The 21,163-nt window shown below is 42.3% G+C and overlaps 1 protein-coding gene across 1 annotated transcript in view; it reads right to left on the reverse strand.

Moving 5' to 3' along the window:
• csmd2 (CUB and Sushi multiple domains 2) overlaps positions 1-21,163 on the reverse strand; it is a 269,206-nt gene that overhangs the window by 63,638 nt on the left and 184,405 nt on the right. The window contains exons 25-33 of the mRNA XM_088602480.1: positions 20,616-20,742; positions 9,134-9,336; positions 7,582-7,773; positions 6,186-6,324; positions 5,671-5,858; positions 2,929-3,123; positions 1,910-2,026; positions 1,287-1,400; positions 472-567 (exon numbers count right to left, since the gene is read on the reverse strand). Coding sequence (XP_088458606.1) covers positions 472-567; positions 1,287-1,400; positions 1,910-2,026; positions 2,929-3,123; positions 5,671-5,858; positions 6,186-6,324; positions 7,582-7,773; positions 9,134-9,336; positions 20,616-20,742 — 1,371 coding nt within the window. The remainder of the gene's footprint in view (positions 1-471; positions 568-1,286; positions 1,401-1,909; positions 2,027-2,928; positions 3,124-5,670; positions 5,859-6,185; positions 6,325-7,581; positions 7,774-9,133; positions 9,337-20,615; positions 20,743-21,163) is intronic.

Genomic DNA, 21,163 nt, shown 5'->3' on the forward strand with positions numbered 1-21,163 from the left:
TACTGCTCTGCAGCTGCACACCCCCACTTCATTTTACTTTATTTCTTTTTCTTCTTGGAATTGACGTTTAAGGACCTTGTTTTTTCATTGCTAATTGTGTTCGCTTATATCACATTAAATAAATTATTCCAACTATAGAATCGCACAGCGATGGCCAATTCACCCACAGAGGCAGGTGACTGAAATCCAAAGCAAACAAGATTCTCACCAAATAATAGGTAACAGTTTTAAAATCCTGTAAAATCCCTTGCTAAGCATCTGTTTTGAAACACAGCCGAAAGTACATTCAAAACTTTAAAAACAAATCTTTTTGTTCACGAACAGTTAAATATTGATTGTGACATTCTGTTTATGGAGTGCATCACACATTCAACACATGCCAGCTCTGTATTATTTCATTGTGTCTGATATTCTCTGTGACTGCAATGGATGCTATAAACTTTCATTCTCATCCCTGCTGCCAAAACCTACCTTGGTACACAAAGTGAAAGCCCTGAGATGTAGCTTGACCTCTGGCATTGAATCTGATGAGGATCTGATTGGAAGTCGCCAGTGGGAGCGATTCACCTTAGGAGGACAAAGAGAGAGGCAGAGATTGAGATGCATGCTGCAGATGAGGGTCGTCAAGCAAGCCATCTGAGGAATTGAGTGGAGGGTTCAAAGACATAGCAGAAGCAATCGTGCCAAATGGCTGTGTGCTTCTCACTGGGATGTGGGCTCTGCTGCTGCTGCTGTGACTCCAGACCTTCCCAGGCCCTGGTACAGTCCCTAACAACTTCCACTTCTGTCCCCTAAATTGGTAATTGCCAGCAAAGCATGGCTCTGTCTTTGAAGTACGGAATAACAATATCACAGAGTCACTGCCAATACACCACTGACTTCGCTGAACCTGTTATCTTCATTACAAGCAAGCTGATATAACTTTTTTTACCACAATCACCCGTGTCCCACTGTAACCAACTGCCTTGCTATAATCCTTTTTTGGTAATGTCTGCTTGTTCCTCCAGTACATTTTTTGCAATGTTATAATAACACAACATGGTTTGAGCTGATACTTGGCCTATGCAGAAGTGCTATCAATTAAAGATTGATGGATGTGCTTTTGGATCACAGCCAATGAAAGCCAATATGCAATGAAATTGATGAAGTTTTTACAGTATATTAATCAAATGTGGTGCAGCTTCAGTTAAACCATCTTATACCACAATGTTAGTCATAGTGGTTCTTTTAGAAGGGAGCTTTAAGGGCACAGGTTTCAAAACAAAGAAAAACAGAGCTGTGTTTACCTGTGTGTGATCCAGACAGGGAACTGAGAAGCCGGGAATGCTGGGTAGGCCCATCATGCACCTCTACCACATCATTCAGGGCAGTCTGGAAAAAGGCAAACTGTCCAAAGACAACTGCCCATTTTAAAAAGAAAAGAAACAATCAAAATATAAATCAAGATTCATCCTATATCCACAATTTTGGATACAAATACAAATTTATGTCTGTAGATTTAATTTGCTTTGTGCAATATCTCCATGATTAGGAAAACATTACAAAAGGTGTCACTTCTACACTGCTATAGTGATTGAATTGAACAAAACATAAGAAAGGTTACAAAAGAGAGATGTTTTTTGGACACATGTAACCCATTTGGTTGCTAGCATACAGTAAAGTGGGGATCCTTTTCTGGGTAGGGGTCTCCTGTTCCGGTTCTGAGAACTGAGAACAGGAGGATAAAACAGAATAAAATGTATTAAAATGTTGGGATATATTGAGATACAGAGGTAAGTGGCTGATTAGAAATTCTATTGAGGTCCTACACTACTGCCAACAATTCTACAATGCATGGATTAGGCTCTGCAGGCCTTCCAGCAGTGCTGTAGTCTCTGTGATATACAGCGGCTCAGTGCTAGTGGCTCACCATACTCCTTGGGCACCACGATGGAATACAGGCAGCTCCTCCCACTGCTGTAGTTGCCAGGGTAACCTGGAGATAGCACCACCCCCTCCATACCAGAGTACTGTCCACCACAGGGAGCTGAGAGACAGGAAAACATGAGAGAAAAGGATAATAATTCGAATGTGTATATTTATTTTTTTCTCCCAGTCCTTCCGTTGTGACTTTCATTCTCTTATGCATCATGTCTTACATTCTCTTTTATAATTCTTCTTTTTTTGATGCAAAAAAAACATATATCTCTCATGCAGGGGAACAGGTAGACACCCAACTTTTTTAGAGAGGCAGGTTTTTTAAACTCCAAGTGGAGCTGCACATTGACGTGTTGCCACACAACAAAAGTTTTGCAGTTTTCGTTCAGGGTAGAGTCAAATGTTTTTGAAGGTACAGCACCAAGTGCCTCAGGCATACAGACTGTGACAGCTTTTTTTGAGTGTGAGGGTCTTGGTGCTTTACTGTTGGTTTACAAGGTCCAGTTTAAGACTCATCCATTGCTTCTCTCCATTAAGGGTCATGGGAGAGACAGGGCCTACCCCAGCAAGCAACCAGCACCAGGCAGGATACACCCTGGACAGGACACCAGTCCATCGCAGGGCAGGCAGACATAAACACAGACATGCAAACACTCTCACTAGGGCCAGTTTTCCCAGAGGCCAATTAACCTACCAGAATGACTTTGGACTATGGGAGGAAACCCGGGTGAACCTGGGGAGATCATAGACACTCCACACAGAGCTTGCGAATTGAACCCAAGGGCCTAGCGCTGGGAGGCAGCAATGGTAACGCCTGCACCATCATGCCTCTCGATTAAGGCTTAAGTTGTAAAGGGAAATAGTTAACTTAATGCAGGTGGCATTTGGGGAAAAAAACTGAGAAAGGAAATATGAATATGGTGTACTGTATATTCTTTATTCTTTCTCTTAAATACTTCAATATGAATATGAAGTCCCCATTCTATTTTTTCCCCTTAGTAAAATCCCTACCTATGCATTTGGGCCGTGGCTTGTTCCAGCTTGGCTTCCCGTCTGCCCCCATGATGCAGGTGAGAGTGTAATCTCCCTCAATCACGTAGCCGCTGTCGCAGTAGAAGGTGACTGTGGATCCCAGTTTGAGGTCTGTCCCCACGCGGGTGCCATTGAGCACAGGCCCGGGCTCGAAACAAGACTCCCTGGGATTTTCTGGACAGAGAAAAACATACAGTCAGGCATCTGGCACTGGGCAGTAGGTGCTGACAGGTTGTCAGCAATGGTTCTGCGTTGTGCTCCTAAGGATCAAATATTTTGAGCTCATTATTTGAGGAGACAATTTTTTTCTTCTGAGAGTTGTCAATCAAATCGACTCTATAGCCTAAACAATGAAATCAAATGAAAAATATCAGAGAATGGATAAATCTGTTGAATGCATCTGCTTCAAAATATGTATCCCATTAGGGACAGCCAGATTGAAATCTAGTTAAAACTAGTAAGGAACAGTATAGAAATATTGCTAGTCTGATTTAGAGATCACACTGACTGTGAAAGCTGCAGGCACTTTCTGTTGCTTCTCTGAATAGTAACTGTAGTTATTAGTAACAGAGCAGTGGAGCTCTCACCAGTCACTTAAATCTTGACATTAATAATGAGAAACAAAATAACATCATTAGATAGTTATTAAAGCAACTATAAACTGCTATGAAGCAAGAATACATTTTCTTTAAATTCCCAGATTAAAACGCTCCATATGTTTCACTGATGAAGATAACAAGATTAGGATCGCCCACTCAGCCTAATGGTTCAGACGGATTGATAAAGGTTCAGCATTTAGCCCAAATAAAAAAAGCCTCTCCATTCAGACAGGATAGGGTGTGACTTTAATGCAGACAGGACTCTGGGGGCTTTCATGAGATTCTGCTTTCTGCACTGCAGGAGACATTCACCAAATCAGAAAGCCATCTTGGTGAAGGTGGGATCTGGGCTCTGGACTGTGTGCACCATGACAGAGTCTCTTCGTTTTCAAGCTAATTGATTTCCAAAAGCAACAAAACAGATTTAAGGTAATGTGAAACTAAGGCTGTTGTATATTACAAAATATTGGATCTGGCCTGTCTGTTGTGCTTTCTTAAAATGTTTATGCAGTTTTTCTTGTCTTAGGTACTGAGCCATGAACCTCCATATTGCTGTAATTAGGTCTGTGGTAGCCCAGAGGGGAGAAAACTCTTCATACTCCCTGTTGCTGTTCTAAAGAAATCAAGAACTTACAATCAGTCAAAGTCTGAGAAATGGCAAAGACAGATTGTTCAGAGGAACAGTTCTGTTATGTTTCATTTTTTTAATCAATACCAGAGGACAACAACCGAGAGCACTGCTTGAGTAGAAACTTCAGGTGATTTCCAGATTTCCTCTAGCTGAGGTGTAGAATCCAGTAGCTCCCTCCTATCATTTGTGACAAGTAAGGTGAGTGAGCAGAAACAACTTTTGTCATTCTGCTCGGCCATTTTGGGCACTGTAACGTTCTTATTTATAGTTTTAAATTGATGCACAGAGAACCCTGGCCTCATACACAGACATAAGAAATGGGCACTTGGGATCAATACTGAAAGCATCCACTGAGGACAAGAGGAAGGCACATCTCTTAAAGCATCTATGGAAATAACATATTTTGGTTCTGCAATTTACAGGAAGCCATACAGACATGATAAAAAATATTGCCAGGGTAGGTCCCAGCCACAGCGAGACAAGGTCAGTCAGGCTGGCTGGGCTCAGGATAAACGTGCCTGGATGGCAGGCAACTTTAAAACCCTTCCATTAGTTTCCCTAGGTGCATGGTGCAGTGGCAAGCTGGACAGAGACTGATTGCTCTGATTGTATGTGACTGGTGCAACAGAGCCACACGAATGCACGAATCTGAGACAAACTCAGATTGCATGCAGATAAACAGAAATTAGAACATCCACTTCTGCCCATCGTTTCAGAAAAAAAAACTATTTACTGATAACTCTGGAAAATAAAATGTGAGTCTGTTTTTTGTAATATGGCTTTACTGAAGTGTACTCTTCACATTCCCCGCTGCCTTGTGTATTTCCAGATACAAAGCAGATTAAATAAGGAAGTTAATGTACTGTTGTACCGTTCATTGCCTGTATATATCAATCTCTTCCATAGCTCAATCTTTTAGTTTTTACCAGCTGGTGGTTTTACAAATGAGCTCCAGTCTCTGCTTGTGTCATGCAGTATCTTTTAACTTTAAAGCCTGCAAGCTGCAGGGAAGCGTACGATTGTGGTGACCCAACAATTTGTCGATCAATGAACAAGTAAAAGGGTTTTGCTGCCTTTCTTTGTCACATTGTTAAGCTATGTTCTGAAGTTTTAAAATGATATGCAATCATTATTAAATGGAATTCAGCAGCTTGTAATGAAGGTTGCATAATGTGCAATGTTTAAATCACAGAGTCAACCTTTCGTTTATGGGGTGTTGTGTGCTAAAATTGTGCAATCAAGTATTTTTATTTTTCTAGTTCAGAACCAGACAAACCAACGAAAAGCATAATCACACAAATTGTTCCATTATGATGAAAGCTGATGGGTGCTCAAGAAAAACAAATCAGGCATTTGCTCTAATTGCCAAGCGTATTTTCTTGTGGTAAGGATCCATTGATCGCCCTGTCCTTTGGCGTGTGTTTGATGTTCTATTAAACTTTGTAGTGCTATGCAAGGACAGACCTGAAGACTTAGGGAAAAGGTGCATACCAGTGTACTGGAGGACAAACCCACTGCTGCTCAGGGAGGCATCACTGCGGAAGGCCAGGAACAGTGTGTTGGAGCTGCTCTCAATGCGGTCAGGAACCTCTGTGCCGTAGAAACTGCCCACCAGGGGGCTGAGTGAGTCCGGGCCATCATAGATGTGCAAGAAGTCATAGCTGGGCTCCAGACTGAAACTGACAAAACACACAAGGAAAGATGCTATTGATGTCTGACTATACACAGCAGGGTTAGCACCCTGTGGCATGATTTGATCTGATCTCAAAAGCCAAGCTGTGACTGGTCATAAATAGAATGGGAGACCTCCAAGCAAATTCTAGCAGTACAATCTCTTGAATGAGCCAATAATCCAAGGTCCTGACTATTTTTGCAGAGCATAGCTTCCCTGGCACGAAAAACAGAACTGTTAACCCTAGTGTCTTGACTAAATCCCACTGGGCTTATTATTATCATAATTATTGTTGCTGTTGTTGTTGAGCACGTCTCTGGGAAGCTTCTCTTACTGGATGAAGTTCAGGGCGATGACGTAGTCAGGGGTCACACTGACGGTCCAGTCACACTCGTGGCCATGTGGGTAGGGTTCCGGGTACTCGGGAGAGAGGATCAGCCCGCTTGGGCCCGTCAAGTTCCCACCACATGGAGCTGTGAAACAGACAAGGAGTAGACACTCAGAACAACTGCACACTATGAGGCATTCATAGACACTTCCTCCTCTGAGAAAGTTCTCTGCTGATATGATACACCAAAATCTCATTATTCTGCTCTTGAATGAAAACATTAAATATTACATCACTAGCCCCTATAATCCTTCTTTTTTGTATTTTCCTTGTCCTAAGGCACAGAGCCTCCAGCAGAAGGAAATGGTAGAAACACCAGAGGCTGATAGTTCTTGGAGAGACTGAGCCAGAGCGCTGACATGTGTCCTGATGTGCATCCCTTTCTTTTGCCGGGGAACTTACGATTCAGAAGAATGCCCAACACCAGGCCCACACTGCTTCAGAAAGAACCTTCCTTTCCTTTAGAATTCACACACTGTATTCACTGTCGGCAAATGTGCCAATTTGCTTGAGAGGTCTCCGGTGAAGGTTATGTAATTTCTGCTCTTTGTTACCAGTTCCTAAACTGATTCCGCTGGCTTCATTCCTTTCCTTCTTCCTTCAATCTATCAGACTCCACATTTTCAGTCTCCAGCAGTTCTCAGCAGTGCGGAGCCAGGACTTCCTCGGAGCAAGAGTGGATTTTACAGCTTGTTCCTGGAGTTCGTGTGGGTGGAATAAATGCCGCTATGCTTTCACTTACTGCCCCAGGGCCAGACAAGCAAAGAAACAGTGGGCTTTAAAGACATAAAGCAGATGTTACAGGCCCCTGAATATGAGTGCACAGCAGAAGCGTATTGATTCCTGTGCTGAAAATGAAACCTCTTCTGCATTTTATTGGCCTCTTCTGCCCTCCGTGTGTAATATGAACTTGGTTCATTATCGGCACTCTAAATCTTAATTATTAGGTTACTATATGTACAATATGACTCATGGGAAAAAAAAGGAAGAAAAATGAACCTCATGTTTCAAAGGCAACTGATTCCATGGTACATATTCAATCAGAGAATCCAGCCATTCGAGTGCTAATTTTGGAGTTACTGAACAGGACAGACCTGTCCACTATTGATGGATTGGTGGGCCAAAAGGCCCAATGTCTTGTGTTAGAGGAAAGGGAGAGGAAAAAAGGGGAAAAAATCAACATAGGAGACTGACAAAAATACATAAAGATAAAAAAGAACAAGATAGAAGAGGAATAACAGATGCAGAAAGAAAGACAAGGCAACAGAAAGAAAACAAGTAGTGGAAATGAAAGCGAAGGGAAGAAAGAAAGTTTTTAGTTGACCCATCACTGTCATCGCACCTGTACAGGTAGGAGGGTCTGGCTGCCAGAAGAAGCGACTGTCGATCTCCGTACAGGTGATCTTGGGTGCCCCCTGTAGCACATAGCCAGCATCACACTGGAACAACACGTGGTCTCCCGGCTCCCGACTGTCTCCACTGCGAGTCCCATTAGATGGAGTGCCGGGGTCATTGCAGGAGGTTGCTGTGGACACTGTCAGTAACAGAACACTACCATCACACCTGCACAATGGCTTGATATTACTGACCAATCTTCTATACCCAAAAGTACCATCACACTGCAGAAAGGACAAGCACTTGGATTAAGTAAATAATTGGATTAAGTCTAAACCACTGTCTGGAGGAATAGACTCTAGAATTTACAACATTCAATAAAAGATGCTCAGGTCTCCATTGTGTAGGGGAGAATAAATTCAGTCCTGCGCTCACAGATTCTGATTTATCTCACTGAACCTACTTATGCACGAGCATGAGGCAATGTGGCCAAAAAGAAAGGGAAAGACCTCACTACAGGAAAAAAAAATCAATATCTTGATGTTTCAGAGGAACGTGCACAAAAAGATCTAGGTTCAGCAACATTCTCAATGAAGGCTGAGAAATGCAAGAGGGTATAGATGAGCTGTGTGCAGCTGAGGCTTCTTAAAGTTTTGATTTGTAGTTGAAGTTATTATGCACTCGTAGATTTTGCAGGCTGAAGGCTGTCTTGTTGCATGCTGGAATATTAAGATGCATAGTAGCTTGTACTTTAGAACACAATTAAGTATAGTGCAAAGTTACTTTTTTATCCAATGTTCTTTATCAAGGCAATTAGGTTTTGCACTGATGTCAGCTGTACTGTTTGAATAACCATTCTCCTCAAGTGGATTTATCTTTGAAAAGCGAGGTTATTTTTAATCAATACTCATTGAATGGATCTCAGACTGCTCTGATGGCAGGATCTTCATACCAGTGTCCTTGCTTGCCAGCATTCTTGTGGATGGAGTCTGAAAGGCCTGCTCTAGCCTCTGTCTTGGTGTGGAACCCCCTGGGATTCCAGCCTCCCTGCCTGCCTGCACTGCTCTAACTCTTTGAGCTGAGGAATCCTCTCTGTTCTGGAATAGTCTCTTCAGAGCTGAACAGCTGCAGCCCCAGCTGTCTCCCCCTCCCCTGGGCTGGTGCAGGGCAGTCTGCTGCGGAGTCGCCCTGAATAACAATCCTGTGTAGCCCAGCCTCCCACCTCCTAAAGCCCCCTCTCCACTACCCTCTCTGCAGCCAGGCACTGCGGGGAGAGAGTGAGCTTGCAGGGGATGAATGCAGGGAAAGCAGACCAACTGTAGCAAGCGATGATGTTCAGGGGCGGTGCTTTAAGTAACATCAATCTCTCATAGAAGTAAGTTAAAATACAAAAATATAGTAAAAAATACAGCTAAATGGGAAACCCATTAGTAGGCACTGGTGCAATTCCAAACATGATAAAGTGACTTGCCTCTGTTGTCCAGCTTGCTAAAACTACTAGGATCAAGAACTGAGCCTCCGGGCCCTGTGCAACAGACAGACCCAAGTCAGGGCTGTACCTGAGAATTGCAGTGCAAAGCCTTGCTTGCTGGTGAAAAAGTCTGTGTTGAACTGCAGGGTGACGGAGCTAAAGGTGCTGTGTATGTCGGGAGGAAGAAGGGAGCCGCTCAGCTCACGCAGCAGGATCCCACCCTCCGGTGGCCCGTCCCAGATCCGCAGAACATCATGGTACTCCTCCGTGTGGAAGACCAGGAAGTGCAGCCTGCAGGGCCCCACAAGAGAACACAGGAGAGAGGGAAAGGATTGAAGCACGGGCAGCACACGCCTTCCCAGCACAGTGAGACACATCTCGGGGGGCGCCCTAAGAACATCAGCACCTCTTCCAGTTTAAAACTCTCAACAGATTCAGAACTCGACTCTTAAAAACCTTTCCATGGCTGTCTTTCTCTAATGCACCTACTGTGTCTGTCCACTGTGTCTGGGAAGATGCTAATGGCAAATTCAGTGTTGATGTGTCACACATCCACAATCTGATCCAGACATTTTTTTCTTTCTTGTCACCATGAAACATGAAAAGATTGCACAGTAGTCGACCACTTTTTACTTTTCCTGATCCAAACTGCGTGAATGATCATTAAAATGATCATTTCTGTCTGCAGAAATGTCCTGTTTAATTGCATTTCCCTAGACGGTGTCTATAAATCTAGAGGATGCATTTTTGGACAGCAAGCAAATACGAGAGAAATGACACTAAAAAAACAACAACAAAATGAATGCTTACGTACAGTATTATTGTAAAGATTTAGAGTGAGAAAATGAATATGTTCATGGATGCAATACAAAAAACATTTTAAAATATATAATAGTATAATAAATTGCATTCAAAAGCTCCAAAAGCTTTTATAACATAATGTTATTATTGGCACAATGTTTTTGCCATACACAGTACATGAAAAATTGAAATACTAGAAGAGTTATACAATACTTATTTCTTCCCCATATTTTGTTACATCTCGCTGTTAAGACCCACACTGATATACAGTAGCATATTGTTTTTCTACCTAAAATATTATTGAGTGACATGCATTTTATTATATATATACATACAGTACTGCCGTTAAAAAGATTGATTTCTCCCTCAAAAATTCACTTAACTTTTATTTTAACCAAATGAAGACTGGAGCTCTAGCTACAAAGGCACAGGGGGTAGGGAGAGGAATAATAACTACTGTAAGCATCTTCACCCTCCACATGGTGAAGACTCAAGCCTACTCTAAGTACCAGCTAGGCAGAAGGTTCACAATCCCATTGAATAGGAATTGTGTAACGGGAGCTGGTCCAGGCTCACATGAAACATACAGTAGGTCTGGACCCAATGCAGATGGTAAAATCCGGAAATAAGTGGAAAAGGATGATGGGGAGACAATGTGGATCAGGAGGGGTTGACAGACAGGGGGGCGTGACGATGGTGATCTGGTGCTCGGGGGGCGTAGCAAGGGCGAACAGGTCCAAGGAGTCCAGGAGGGAAACCGGGGGTGAAGTCCAAAAGTCCAAATCCGGGTGATCCAATCGAGACAAAACAAGACAAGAGTTAAAAGCTGGAATGGGATCCGGTACAGGGAAAGGGAATAAAAACGGGATGATGAGGCCAGGCGCTCTGAGCCCCGGACTCAGCTGGTCAGGACGCTGATAGGAGATCTATGCCCTCAAGCTGCAGACGCAGAGCGAATTGGTGGTAGGCAGGCTTCCAGGCGTCCATCTTCCAATGCAGAGCCGGGAGTAGCGAGAGGGCCCGGCGTAAATAAGGAGGGGCAGGACTGGGGACAGGTGCATGTCATTAGAAAAATATGAAAGAGCCGGAGCGCCCTTAAGAGGAGGGATTACGATCATGACATTAGGAGGGGCAGTGACACACACTCAGTGAACCTGAGCCATCTGGCTTTCCTTGCAAAAATGGGCACTTTGCAGAGAGAGCAATTAAGAAACTGCATGGCATGCTGCCCCATTCTAATGGAGCTCCGGACATGTTTACTGCATGGCGGGGCACTAATGGAGGTCAGGAACAGGTTGTGCCCAGTGCTGGAACATCTAAGCACTTTTTCAGGATAGGTCTTAATAAACCAGTCCTGTAATGACAGGCATTACTTTTTATTGTGAACAGTAAATACTGCTGTCTTCCAATTATTGTCATTAAACACCTCCTTGCGCTTTATTTATGTATTGGGGAAAAAAAAGAGTGAGCTTGCCTCTCATGTCTCTATCTCTAATCTAATACTCAGGCATCATTGGAGTCCATTGTCTGGCAGCCTTGTTGTCATGAATGGTGAATGGGTAATGGGCCAGACTGCGGCTGTGATGGCACCAACCAATTACCCTCAGCTTGTGTCACAAACTTTCTGTCTTGCACTTTCCTCGTTTATTGTTCTGCTTCTTTGCTATCGAGCAGTCACGCATAGCTGGAAGTCTGCCGTGGTCTTTCTGTCAAGTATACCAACACTGTGAGTTGACTAAAGTTCTTCGCAACAACCTGGCAAGACTGCACTTGGTTTCAGAAATATCTGTCCCCGTACCAAACAAAGGGCCTCTTTAGAAACCAACCAAGATAAAAATAAAAAAAGCAGATTTTACCATTGTGGCCACTTAAAGATATGAAGATCTGGATGGTTGCCACATCACCTTAGAAAGGGACATGCAGAAGGTAAACTACTTTTCTGCTCATTAAAAGATACAGTATACAGTACCGGTGCTTCTGTCTAAGAAGATACATATAAGTAGCACTGTTTAGCTTACTCCTATATTCAATGTGCATTTGGAACAATACCTTGCCTGCTTTGATAGTCCTTACCTCTGCAACATACAGTATTTGTCCCATGTTAGACTCTCCCGTTTTGTCTCCCGTACAGTCGTGAACATGAACTGAAAATCTCTATGGCTATCTCTGCAGGTAAGGATGAGATACAGCACCTGCTCCAGTTGGTGCTTGGTGCTTTGCCAAAGTGGCAGCATCTTTAAGTCAAGGTTTAATGCATCGTACGGCACAATTTAGGAATGTACCCAGGGACGCTTTCTTGTCTGACACAAGAGCAGATGACAACCCGAGTGACATCGCTCATTTCTAAGAGGCTTCTAGCTGCTGGAGCCCTTGTTACAAACCCATGTGTCTCAGAGAGGTGACACTCCGTGCTGCTTCTGAGTAAGGATAGCTGGCCGACCTGCCATTGTCATCCATTCACCACCGGATCCCCAGGCAGCCTCCGAACTCTAATCCCCTTGTTTTTCTTTTGCCCACATTCCTTTACATGCCCTCGGCTCCCACGGCAGCAGGTGGGGATTTGCATTTTGAAATGAAAGCAACCAGGCAATCCGGGAATAAGCTCTGTAAAGGGTGGTTGGTTCCCATTCATTCTGTAGATCCCAGCCAACTAGAAATGTGCACATCAAATTCCATTCAAATCCAGCTCAAGTGAGAGTCAGTTTGCACAGTCAGAGCATTGAAATAGAAAACCGATCCTTCAAGAGAAAGTAATACAGTGGCAGTGCATCCCAAACACTGTAAAATGCAGTAAATTACAAATAGTATTTTTATAATGCAGTTGGGCAAATTAAACAGAAGGAGTTATGCAGGGGGGATACATTTAAATAATAAATATTGTGATATTATATTATCTTATCATCCAGGACAAGAGAAAAGCAGCTGGGTTAAAAGTTCAAAAACTCCTAAAATATAAGAACAAGATTTACATTCTGGAGTCCCTGAAAGGCCAGCAATCAGCTGACTGCAGAGTAGAGTACTAGATCACGTGAGTAGTAAACAATTTGTGTGTAGCACATGTGAAAGCTATCATTAATGCAGGAGCAAGATGGATACTGCTGGAAGCAGGCAGATTGCAGCTATGTTCAGCCGAAATGTAGCAAAATTGTGAGCTCAGTTAATGAGCTGCGAGGAAGGAGAGATGTGAATTTAAGGCAGCAGAGCTTGGCGGGGAATTAAGCCAGAATACAAAAACAGCTATGATGGGAGCCACTTAGAAATTATCAGAATAGCATGAAGGCTGTACCTGACTGTGCAGGTGGAAAGGTCTGCTAAATATGGGCTGTGAGCCACCAGGCACTCAAGGATTCTTCTCAGCTGAGAAGACTGTTTATGTGCTACTGCACAGGACTTTATGTGTGTGTAAAGGAAACCCAATAAATACAAGTGTGACATGACAAGACGGAAAAATGCTATTTGCACCATTTCCACAGTAACACCCAAACTCGGCTTGATTCTGCAACTAGTTTTTAATGAATATCTATTGTGTTTTGTTAGAATCATCACTTTATAATTGCAGGCTGTCACAGGAAATACTCCGGCGAAATGCTGCAAACGTTTGGCCAGAGCACCAATAGTGAAGTAAGAAAACAAAAATAAAGTTCACTTGAGGCTTCTCTTTCATTTAGCTTTGAGCTGCACTATTTTGGCAGAACCTGGTCTTTTTCATACAAGGGGAAACCTCTAAATCACACATGTTTATAGTTTACTCAAAGTCTAATTAATTCATTTAGGAGACTCCCCGTCCCTATAAAATGTATTGGGATAGAATATTTAAAGTTTATCTGTATGGTCCTAAAGTAAGGCTGACAGGTTCAGGTTCCCAAAAGGTACTGAAGGAATCCCAGAACACAGATGCAGATGCAGGTCTTCAATAACAAAGCTTATGGTGTGCAAGTGACTGAGTGATTGTCGATTTGCTCAGTTCAGACATATGAGAGGTAGAGCGAGATTCAGAAGATGTTGTGGAAGATGCTGCAGTGACCTGGAAAGAGCAGCTCAAAATCTATCAGCCCTGAGCTTGGCTTTTGCAAACCTGACTCAGAGGAGGAGAGGGAACCGGGGATGACTGACCGTTTGCTTGTGAGTAAACAGATGGAATGGGAGACTGAGGCAAGCAAAGGGCGTAATATGAATAAAGAGACACGAAGGGTTCAAAGCAGAATTAACCAGGAAGTACTGAATCAGAGCTACTTGGCTTGACCTGTCAGTCTGCTGTGCCTGAATGAATGAGGGCAGATTCCAGCACCAGAACAGCAGCTACAGCAAAGATCTTTGAGGGCAAGTAGGAGATGGGTACACTTCAGAAGGTCTGAACCAGGGCCACTGGGGAGAACCTTGGTGGGCGAGTCAGGGGCTGACACTACACCTGGTTAGGTTCTTTGCAGGGGGAGGGAAACGCTATTGTGACTGGGGTTCTGGGGAGGAGTGATGTCATCACAAAGAGCCAGAAAAGAAGATAAATGCTACACTACTATGACTGGGCAGAGGTCAAGGAGCTGCTTGTTTGAGGTGGGCTAAGAAGCTCCAGCCCCGAGACCCAACTTGGAGGAGGTGAATGGCGGTTTGGGCTCCACGGGCCAGCTAGGGTAGAAAAGCAGGTGAGTGCGAGGGGATGATGGAGTGTAGGAGAAGCACAGGAACAAGATGAAATAGTAAGTGATTCTGGCGACAGCAAACGCTGAGTGCTAGAAAGATGTGCACGGAAGTTCTTAGGAGATGCGATGCATACTGTATGTAGTAGAACAGAAGTTGTCAAAACTAAAAGTTTAATCTCCTCCCAGATTTCTGTTTAACCAGGCCTCTACTGTCTTTACTTGTGCAAAGTTATTACAAAATGTTTAAGGGGATATGATTCCAAGTAGAAATTGCCCCTTAATGTCTGGGACAGTAAGAGCTAAAAAAATGGTTTTATCTATTGTAAAAAACACATTATGAAACTGCAAAAAGACTTTGCACCCAAAGTCAGGTAAATAAAGTGCTCTGCCTGGTCCTTAGAGGCAATGCATCACAGTACAGTACAGGGTGAGCCCTATCCAGACATTACTGCATCAAGTCTGAGTTATAACATTAGCCAAGAGTTACGTGGATTCCCAGAGCAGTTGCACACAACTGGCAATGTCCGCCAGCATTGAGCTGGTCACTTGCAGCAGCACTCCTCTGATTCGGTGAGTACCTGTGTATGCACATACAGACAGAGCTGTATGTCTGTATGTGCACACGTTCCACCAATAAAGTCTCCTATAGATACTGCTGGATTTGGGAGAAGGAAAAACCAGACAGCTCTGACAAATGTCCCTAACATACTTGCAAGAGGAAGTCATAGCGGGTACGAGCTGTGAGTGTAAGCTAAGATAATTACTAAACAATGACTTAAATTTTGGAAGGTGTAAAAAAACAAGCTACACTTCCAAGTTACATTGTTTTAAAGTAAACTGAAAAGCCAGGTATGTATTCTTTGAAGGACAAAAAAATACAATAAATAAGAACTTGTTTTTTACTTCTCTGTCTGGAACAGTGCTAAGTCTCCATTATAGAACAGTGACTCTGTTATTGATAGTCATCTCAATACATTTTGCTTTAAGATTGCTTTTTAGAAAAGAGCGCTTCTTCCTGACTCAGCAGATTTACCATCTCTTCTCAGCAAATCTATACACGAGTATCCATGGGCCTAATCAATTTACCAAGTCAGTTTTTATCACAAAGTGCTCCCTGGAGACAGGACAGGACAAGGAGTGACTCTAAGTGTGTGTGTGTGTGTGTGTGTGTGTGTGTGAGTGTGTGTGTGTGTGTTTGTTTGTTACAGGTGTGTGTGTGCCTCTGTGCACCTTTACAAGTGTGCTTGTTTCTGTGCAAAATGTAAAAGGAAAGCACATTTTAAAAAATTATCATAACGGCTGAATCACCTTTTCTTTTTTTAATCTTGGCATTTTAAAAGAATGAACTCCTCTTTTCAACTTCTATGTGTTCTCCTAGAAGATTGATGCCTTTAGACGTTAACAACATCTTTCAGAAAATGAACAGTGCTCGCTTATTGTTGAAAAAGGTCACTCAGCAGTTTTCAATGATCATTGCTTGTGATTTCATGGATGCTTTCTTGCTTCTTCCTCAGTCAAGTAGTAAAACAATATGCCGTTAAATTTGCATAAGTGAGGTGGAGGTTAATCTAAAGTTACTCCATAAACAGAATGTATATAAAATCTTAATTTCTAGTGGAAAACTTCCATTAAGATGATGCTTTCTTGAACATCTTCTTAGGTCACTGCAAGAGTCTAGTCAGAATTTGTTTTCTAATTCAAGAAATGTTTTAAATTACTCCCTTAGCCCATTAGTACAGAATTAAAAAAAGCCAGAGGAAATAAAAGTTTAGGTTAAAAAAGAAAAGTACACACATCGTTTTTTAAAGGGGTACACATTCATAAGCAAGTTTTCAAATACAGATGGGCTGGGTACCCTGGAGAAAAAGAATTTCAAACTGTTTTGTCGTATTTTTGTCATGAGCCCCAGTGATAAAGGATTCTAAGGCAGCTTGTAACAGGGACTGGTAGGTTTTAGCTATGCAATGGCTGTTCAAGGTAATTATCACTTAGGAGGAACAATAGACGTGTTTGGAGGATGTAAGGCTCCGCTCCCTTCCTGACAACAAGAGGATGAAAGACAGACAGCTAGTGATGAGACTGGAATCTACATACAAAATAGTTCCCCATGCACCTTCATAGCTACATAGTCAACCAGCATCACATAGCTTATTAGTGTCCTTGTACCAGAAAAAAAAAACAGTCAAGTCTAATGCATTGCAAATGATATTTAATAATTGATTGTGCACAATGCGATCAAAAGAATATATATGCATACCTTACTCTGTTTTATATATGCCAGGGCACGAGAAAAAAATCGGGCTTTTAATTAACCTCGATCTGCCAGCCAAACCCCAGCAACATCCCTCCCCACCTCTCTCACACTCTCGCACATCCCCATAGGAAACAATTATGAAGACGCGCGAGGGGCGTGAGGGGGAGCTGCAGAGCAAGATCCCAGCCCAGCCAGTGTGAGACTCACTCTCTCTTTCAGACCTGCCGGCTCCCTGGTGTCTCATCAGGCTGCAAACAAACACGGCTGCAAGAAAAACACAACCTAGGGCCAACGCTCGGGTTGATTGGTTTAAGCAGAAGCAAACAAACATTTTGAGGTGAGCACCGGCAGTAGTACACTCGCTCAATTCATGACCTCCTCCCCTTATTCAAACACTGTTCCCCAGTTCAGCCCTCACACACCTCCAGCAAGGATGAAACTGCAACTGAACTGATAATCCCTGGAGCAATTTATCTGAAATCTCTGACTGCCCACAAACACTGTGACAAGTGGATCTCAGTGGGCGAAAACTCACTCTCACAAACCCCCAAATCACAGGTCCAATATCCTGTTAAGCCTAAGTAGTCAGACCACCTTCCAGCTCACACCCTGCCTTGGGAGAAGTGTCTGACTCTGACTGCCAAGTGTCCCTGCTGCTATTTAAAAATACAGATTCTTTTCAACAACATTCTCTATTTGCTTTTGTCCTCGATTTGGAAATCACTGCACACTCTGCTTTTCTAGGTTGCTTGTGAATTAGGACGAATGAGGAGAAAGTAACTTATCCACTCTGTACTGATTGTGGTTGACAATAATCACACTTTGTACTAATTATACAAAACAAAACTCTGATAACACCGCACTACAACATTTTTCAAAATCACTTGAAGTTATTCATCAGATATCCTGACTTGACCAATGAAGAGGGAGCAGCCACAATGTTAATGCATCTGTAACCAGCATCATATGGAAACAATACACCGAATTTGGTTTTAGACCTGTTGTGCAATTATCTCATTACTCATCTTATGAGCTCTGCCATTTTTCTGATACATCTGCCTTTGCTATGCAAAGCTTGGCCCAGAGAACAGGTCCTCTCCTGTCAGCATGCGTGTTGTGATGTGTTTATCTTGTGTCAAAGCCCCACATCACTGCTCTTCCTGTCATTTTAATAAGACTCGCTACGCACTGCAGACCTCCTTTCCTCATAACAAAGCTCCGGTACAGAGTCTCATAGCAAGGACCTGGGATCTTTTTTAAATCCCCCTCCTTCTGCACAGGATGGAAATTCCCTAATTACAGTCTTTCTCACTGCTTTGCTCACATATTCTAAACAGCATTCTAAAAAAAGAATGTAGTGTTTTACATAAGAAAGGACAGGTCTTAGATTAGCCTAGGATTCCATTTCTAAAAGAGTTTAGCATGACTGAGAGCATCTTATTAAATCCACAGAAACTCCTAGTAATAAAGACAACCTTTGCAGACCCCCGTTTTTCAGTTTCCGATACTCTCTGCTCCTCTGTTGCTTATACTGGAGAGATAAATCCTGCGGTGGTGACACATTCATTTTCATAAACTGCAGCACTGACTCTTGACTTTCTGGCACCAATCACACATGCTCCTGCTCAAATCCCCAGGCAGACTCTGAGCTCACTGTTACAACAAGGTGACATAAAATATTTAAAAAAAAACATATTTTCTTGTTTATACTGTGGCTGTTTTCTTTCTGTGCTTTTCACAACTCCCTCAAGACGTTATGAGCAGAGGATGCAAGAAGGATTTTAGCCCTTCTAATGTTGCCTTCTTGACATCTCAGGGCTGTTTTGCATCATGAAAAAGACAGTGGTCTGCTGGACATTCCAATTACAGCATCTGCCCCTTCAGCCAGTGAAACTCACCAGAGAGAGAATAACAGGCCAGCATGCCTTTCATTCAGGACTGAACAAGTGTAGAAATGAGAAGCTCAGATTCCACTTTAAAGATACTTAAACCAGCCAGTTTTGAAAACTCTAATGATTATGTACCAAATATATGAGCTTTCTAAATACATCTAACCCCATCACCTAGAAACGCACAAAATTTAGAGTAAAAAAAAGAGTAAAACACAGGTGTGTTGATACATAAATTACAGTTCTCAAAAACACGACAGAAATATCTGGTACACACACAGTTTAAATATGTAAAACGTGCAAACAGAGGCTCCGAACAGTTCTGACGGGTTCAAATGTTTTTGCAGTGGAAACAGGTGTCAGTTAATTAATCTGAATGTATTGCTTTACCAACTGATAACAGTGGCAACTTTGAAATAAGGTCAGCTGTAGGACTGCCAGCATGATAATATCTGTAAATCATGCAGGAGATTAAACTTCTACAATTGCTGCTGCCCCTGACAAACATGCATCCTTCCCCGAATGGCTAATCCCCCTGGTGTAACAGGATAATATCTGCCACCATGTCCTTTCATCGGAATTGAATGCTAGGATGCTCAGCAACTGATAGAGAGGATGAAAGTCATCTGTGAATCCACAGAACATGACGTGGCAATGCTCCTTCAGTGATCATTTCGTTTTTAATTTAGATGACGTTTGTGTCACTCTGTCACCGCCTTCACGCCTGAGTGAAGGAAAAGAGGAGACGCCTGGTCTTTTTTATTTTCACACATTTTGCATATCAGGAAAACACGATCCAGCGCATCCACTGAACTGAAACTCAAGCCGGCCGATCAATGTCTTCACACACTTGACTGCTGTCTAACACACGCGTACTGCTCCAGATATTTGACTTTGTAAGACTGAGACAGACACCAGCCCCTCTGATTCAAGCTCTCTGGTGTCAGTTTTGTCATGGAGTGAACAGACATTAGTGAAAGGCATCGACTGAAGATGCATACCATAACTGTGAAGTTTTAAAATAGCTCTTAAAAAGCATTTTGCACTGGGTTGTACTGATGGATAGCTATATGCAATAGTTTTTGGATTGAGGAAGATTTTCAAATCTGATGCCTGGAGGGGCTCAGAGACAGATTGCAAAACTACTCAGATGAAGTTTTTACACTCAGTGCTGGATTTTAGGGCCCAGGTGAACTTTTTAGGACAAGTGTTAATTTGTTTCTATCTTCAATTTTTTTTTTGGATAGTTTTATCTGTTTATATTGCGTATTGCACCTTTCAGTAATTGTATCCCAAAACTGAGTCAGATAAAAAGTTGTAGGACAACCTGTTCTATCGGGTAAATTACGGTATCTTAATTTTGTCATGTAAAGTGAAACTAGAATTATAACTGGAGACAATAATTAGTTAATCCTAACCCTACCCTGGCCTAAAATGCGTGCTCATTTAAATACCATTTTGACATCATTTTTCACTTTTTCGATTTTTTTTTTAAATGTACAATATTCTTAGGATTTTCATATAGATAAATGTTACATAAGAATAAGATGATTGCAAATATTCAGTCTTATTGAGTTTCATTTTCAGAACAATCCCTGTATTGAGTCATTAAAACTCCTTAGGACATTTGGAGGATTTTCAAGAGAGACTTGTTTACCTCCATGATTTATGGAAATATCTGTTAACAGAGAAATAAAATCTTTAAGAAACTCACAGCTGCAGAACCCATTCCAAACATTTATAACAAATGAATTTCTTTTTCAGTCCTTTTCAAAGGCAATGCTTCTTAATTAACCGGAATCATTGAGCAAAAGGTACATAATGTACATCACGATATTTCATTGAATACATCATTCGAATGTGCTCCCTGCTCCGGCTTTAACAAAACCAGGCCCTCTATTAACCTGATGTACTGTATTCCACTGGTTGCTCTCCAATTTCAGATCCCTGATCAAGAACTAAAGAAAGCTCCACTGAGCTTGTTCTGACCCGATGGTGCTGCCAGGCTGGGCCTCGATGGTCCACACGCAATGAAGGTTGTGGTCGTAGGGTGCAGGATACCCCGGCGACAGTATCCGCCCTGATGTCTCCCCTCGAATGATACCTCCACATTCCGCTGTGGAAAACAGACAGGCAAGTGGGCCCCAATTACTATCCAACCTGGTAAAAACAAAATCACATCTTCCCCTCTCTTTCTCTGCCTCTCTTGTATTACATTACAACACCACTAGTAAAGCTACAAGTTACATTTTAAGGGTGATACTAAATAAATGATTAAAAAATAAACCTTTATTAGCCAGTTTTGATTTTCAGTGATGTATTTATTAATTCATGTGTACATTCATTGTTTATTGAAAGAAAATGCAAAGCCTCAGTACTGAAAAATCAGGGTTTGGAGATCAGATTCTGTTTTCTTATTTTATTCAACAAACGGAGAAGATAATCAAAGCTCTTGTCAAAACATTTGGTTTGCTGGCACTAGCATATGTTGGGAAGGCTGATGATCTCTCCTCGATGACTGAGAGTTTCTGTAATGG

This window comes from Lepisosteus platostomus, chromosome 13, assembly GCF_059453375.1.
Source record: "Lepisosteus platostomus isolate fLepPlt1 chromosome 13, fLepPlt1.hap1, whole genome shotgun sequence".
Taxonomy (NCBI): Eukaryota; Metazoa; Chordata; class Actinopteri; order Semionotiformes; family Lepisosteidae; genus Lepisosteus; species Lepisosteus platostomus.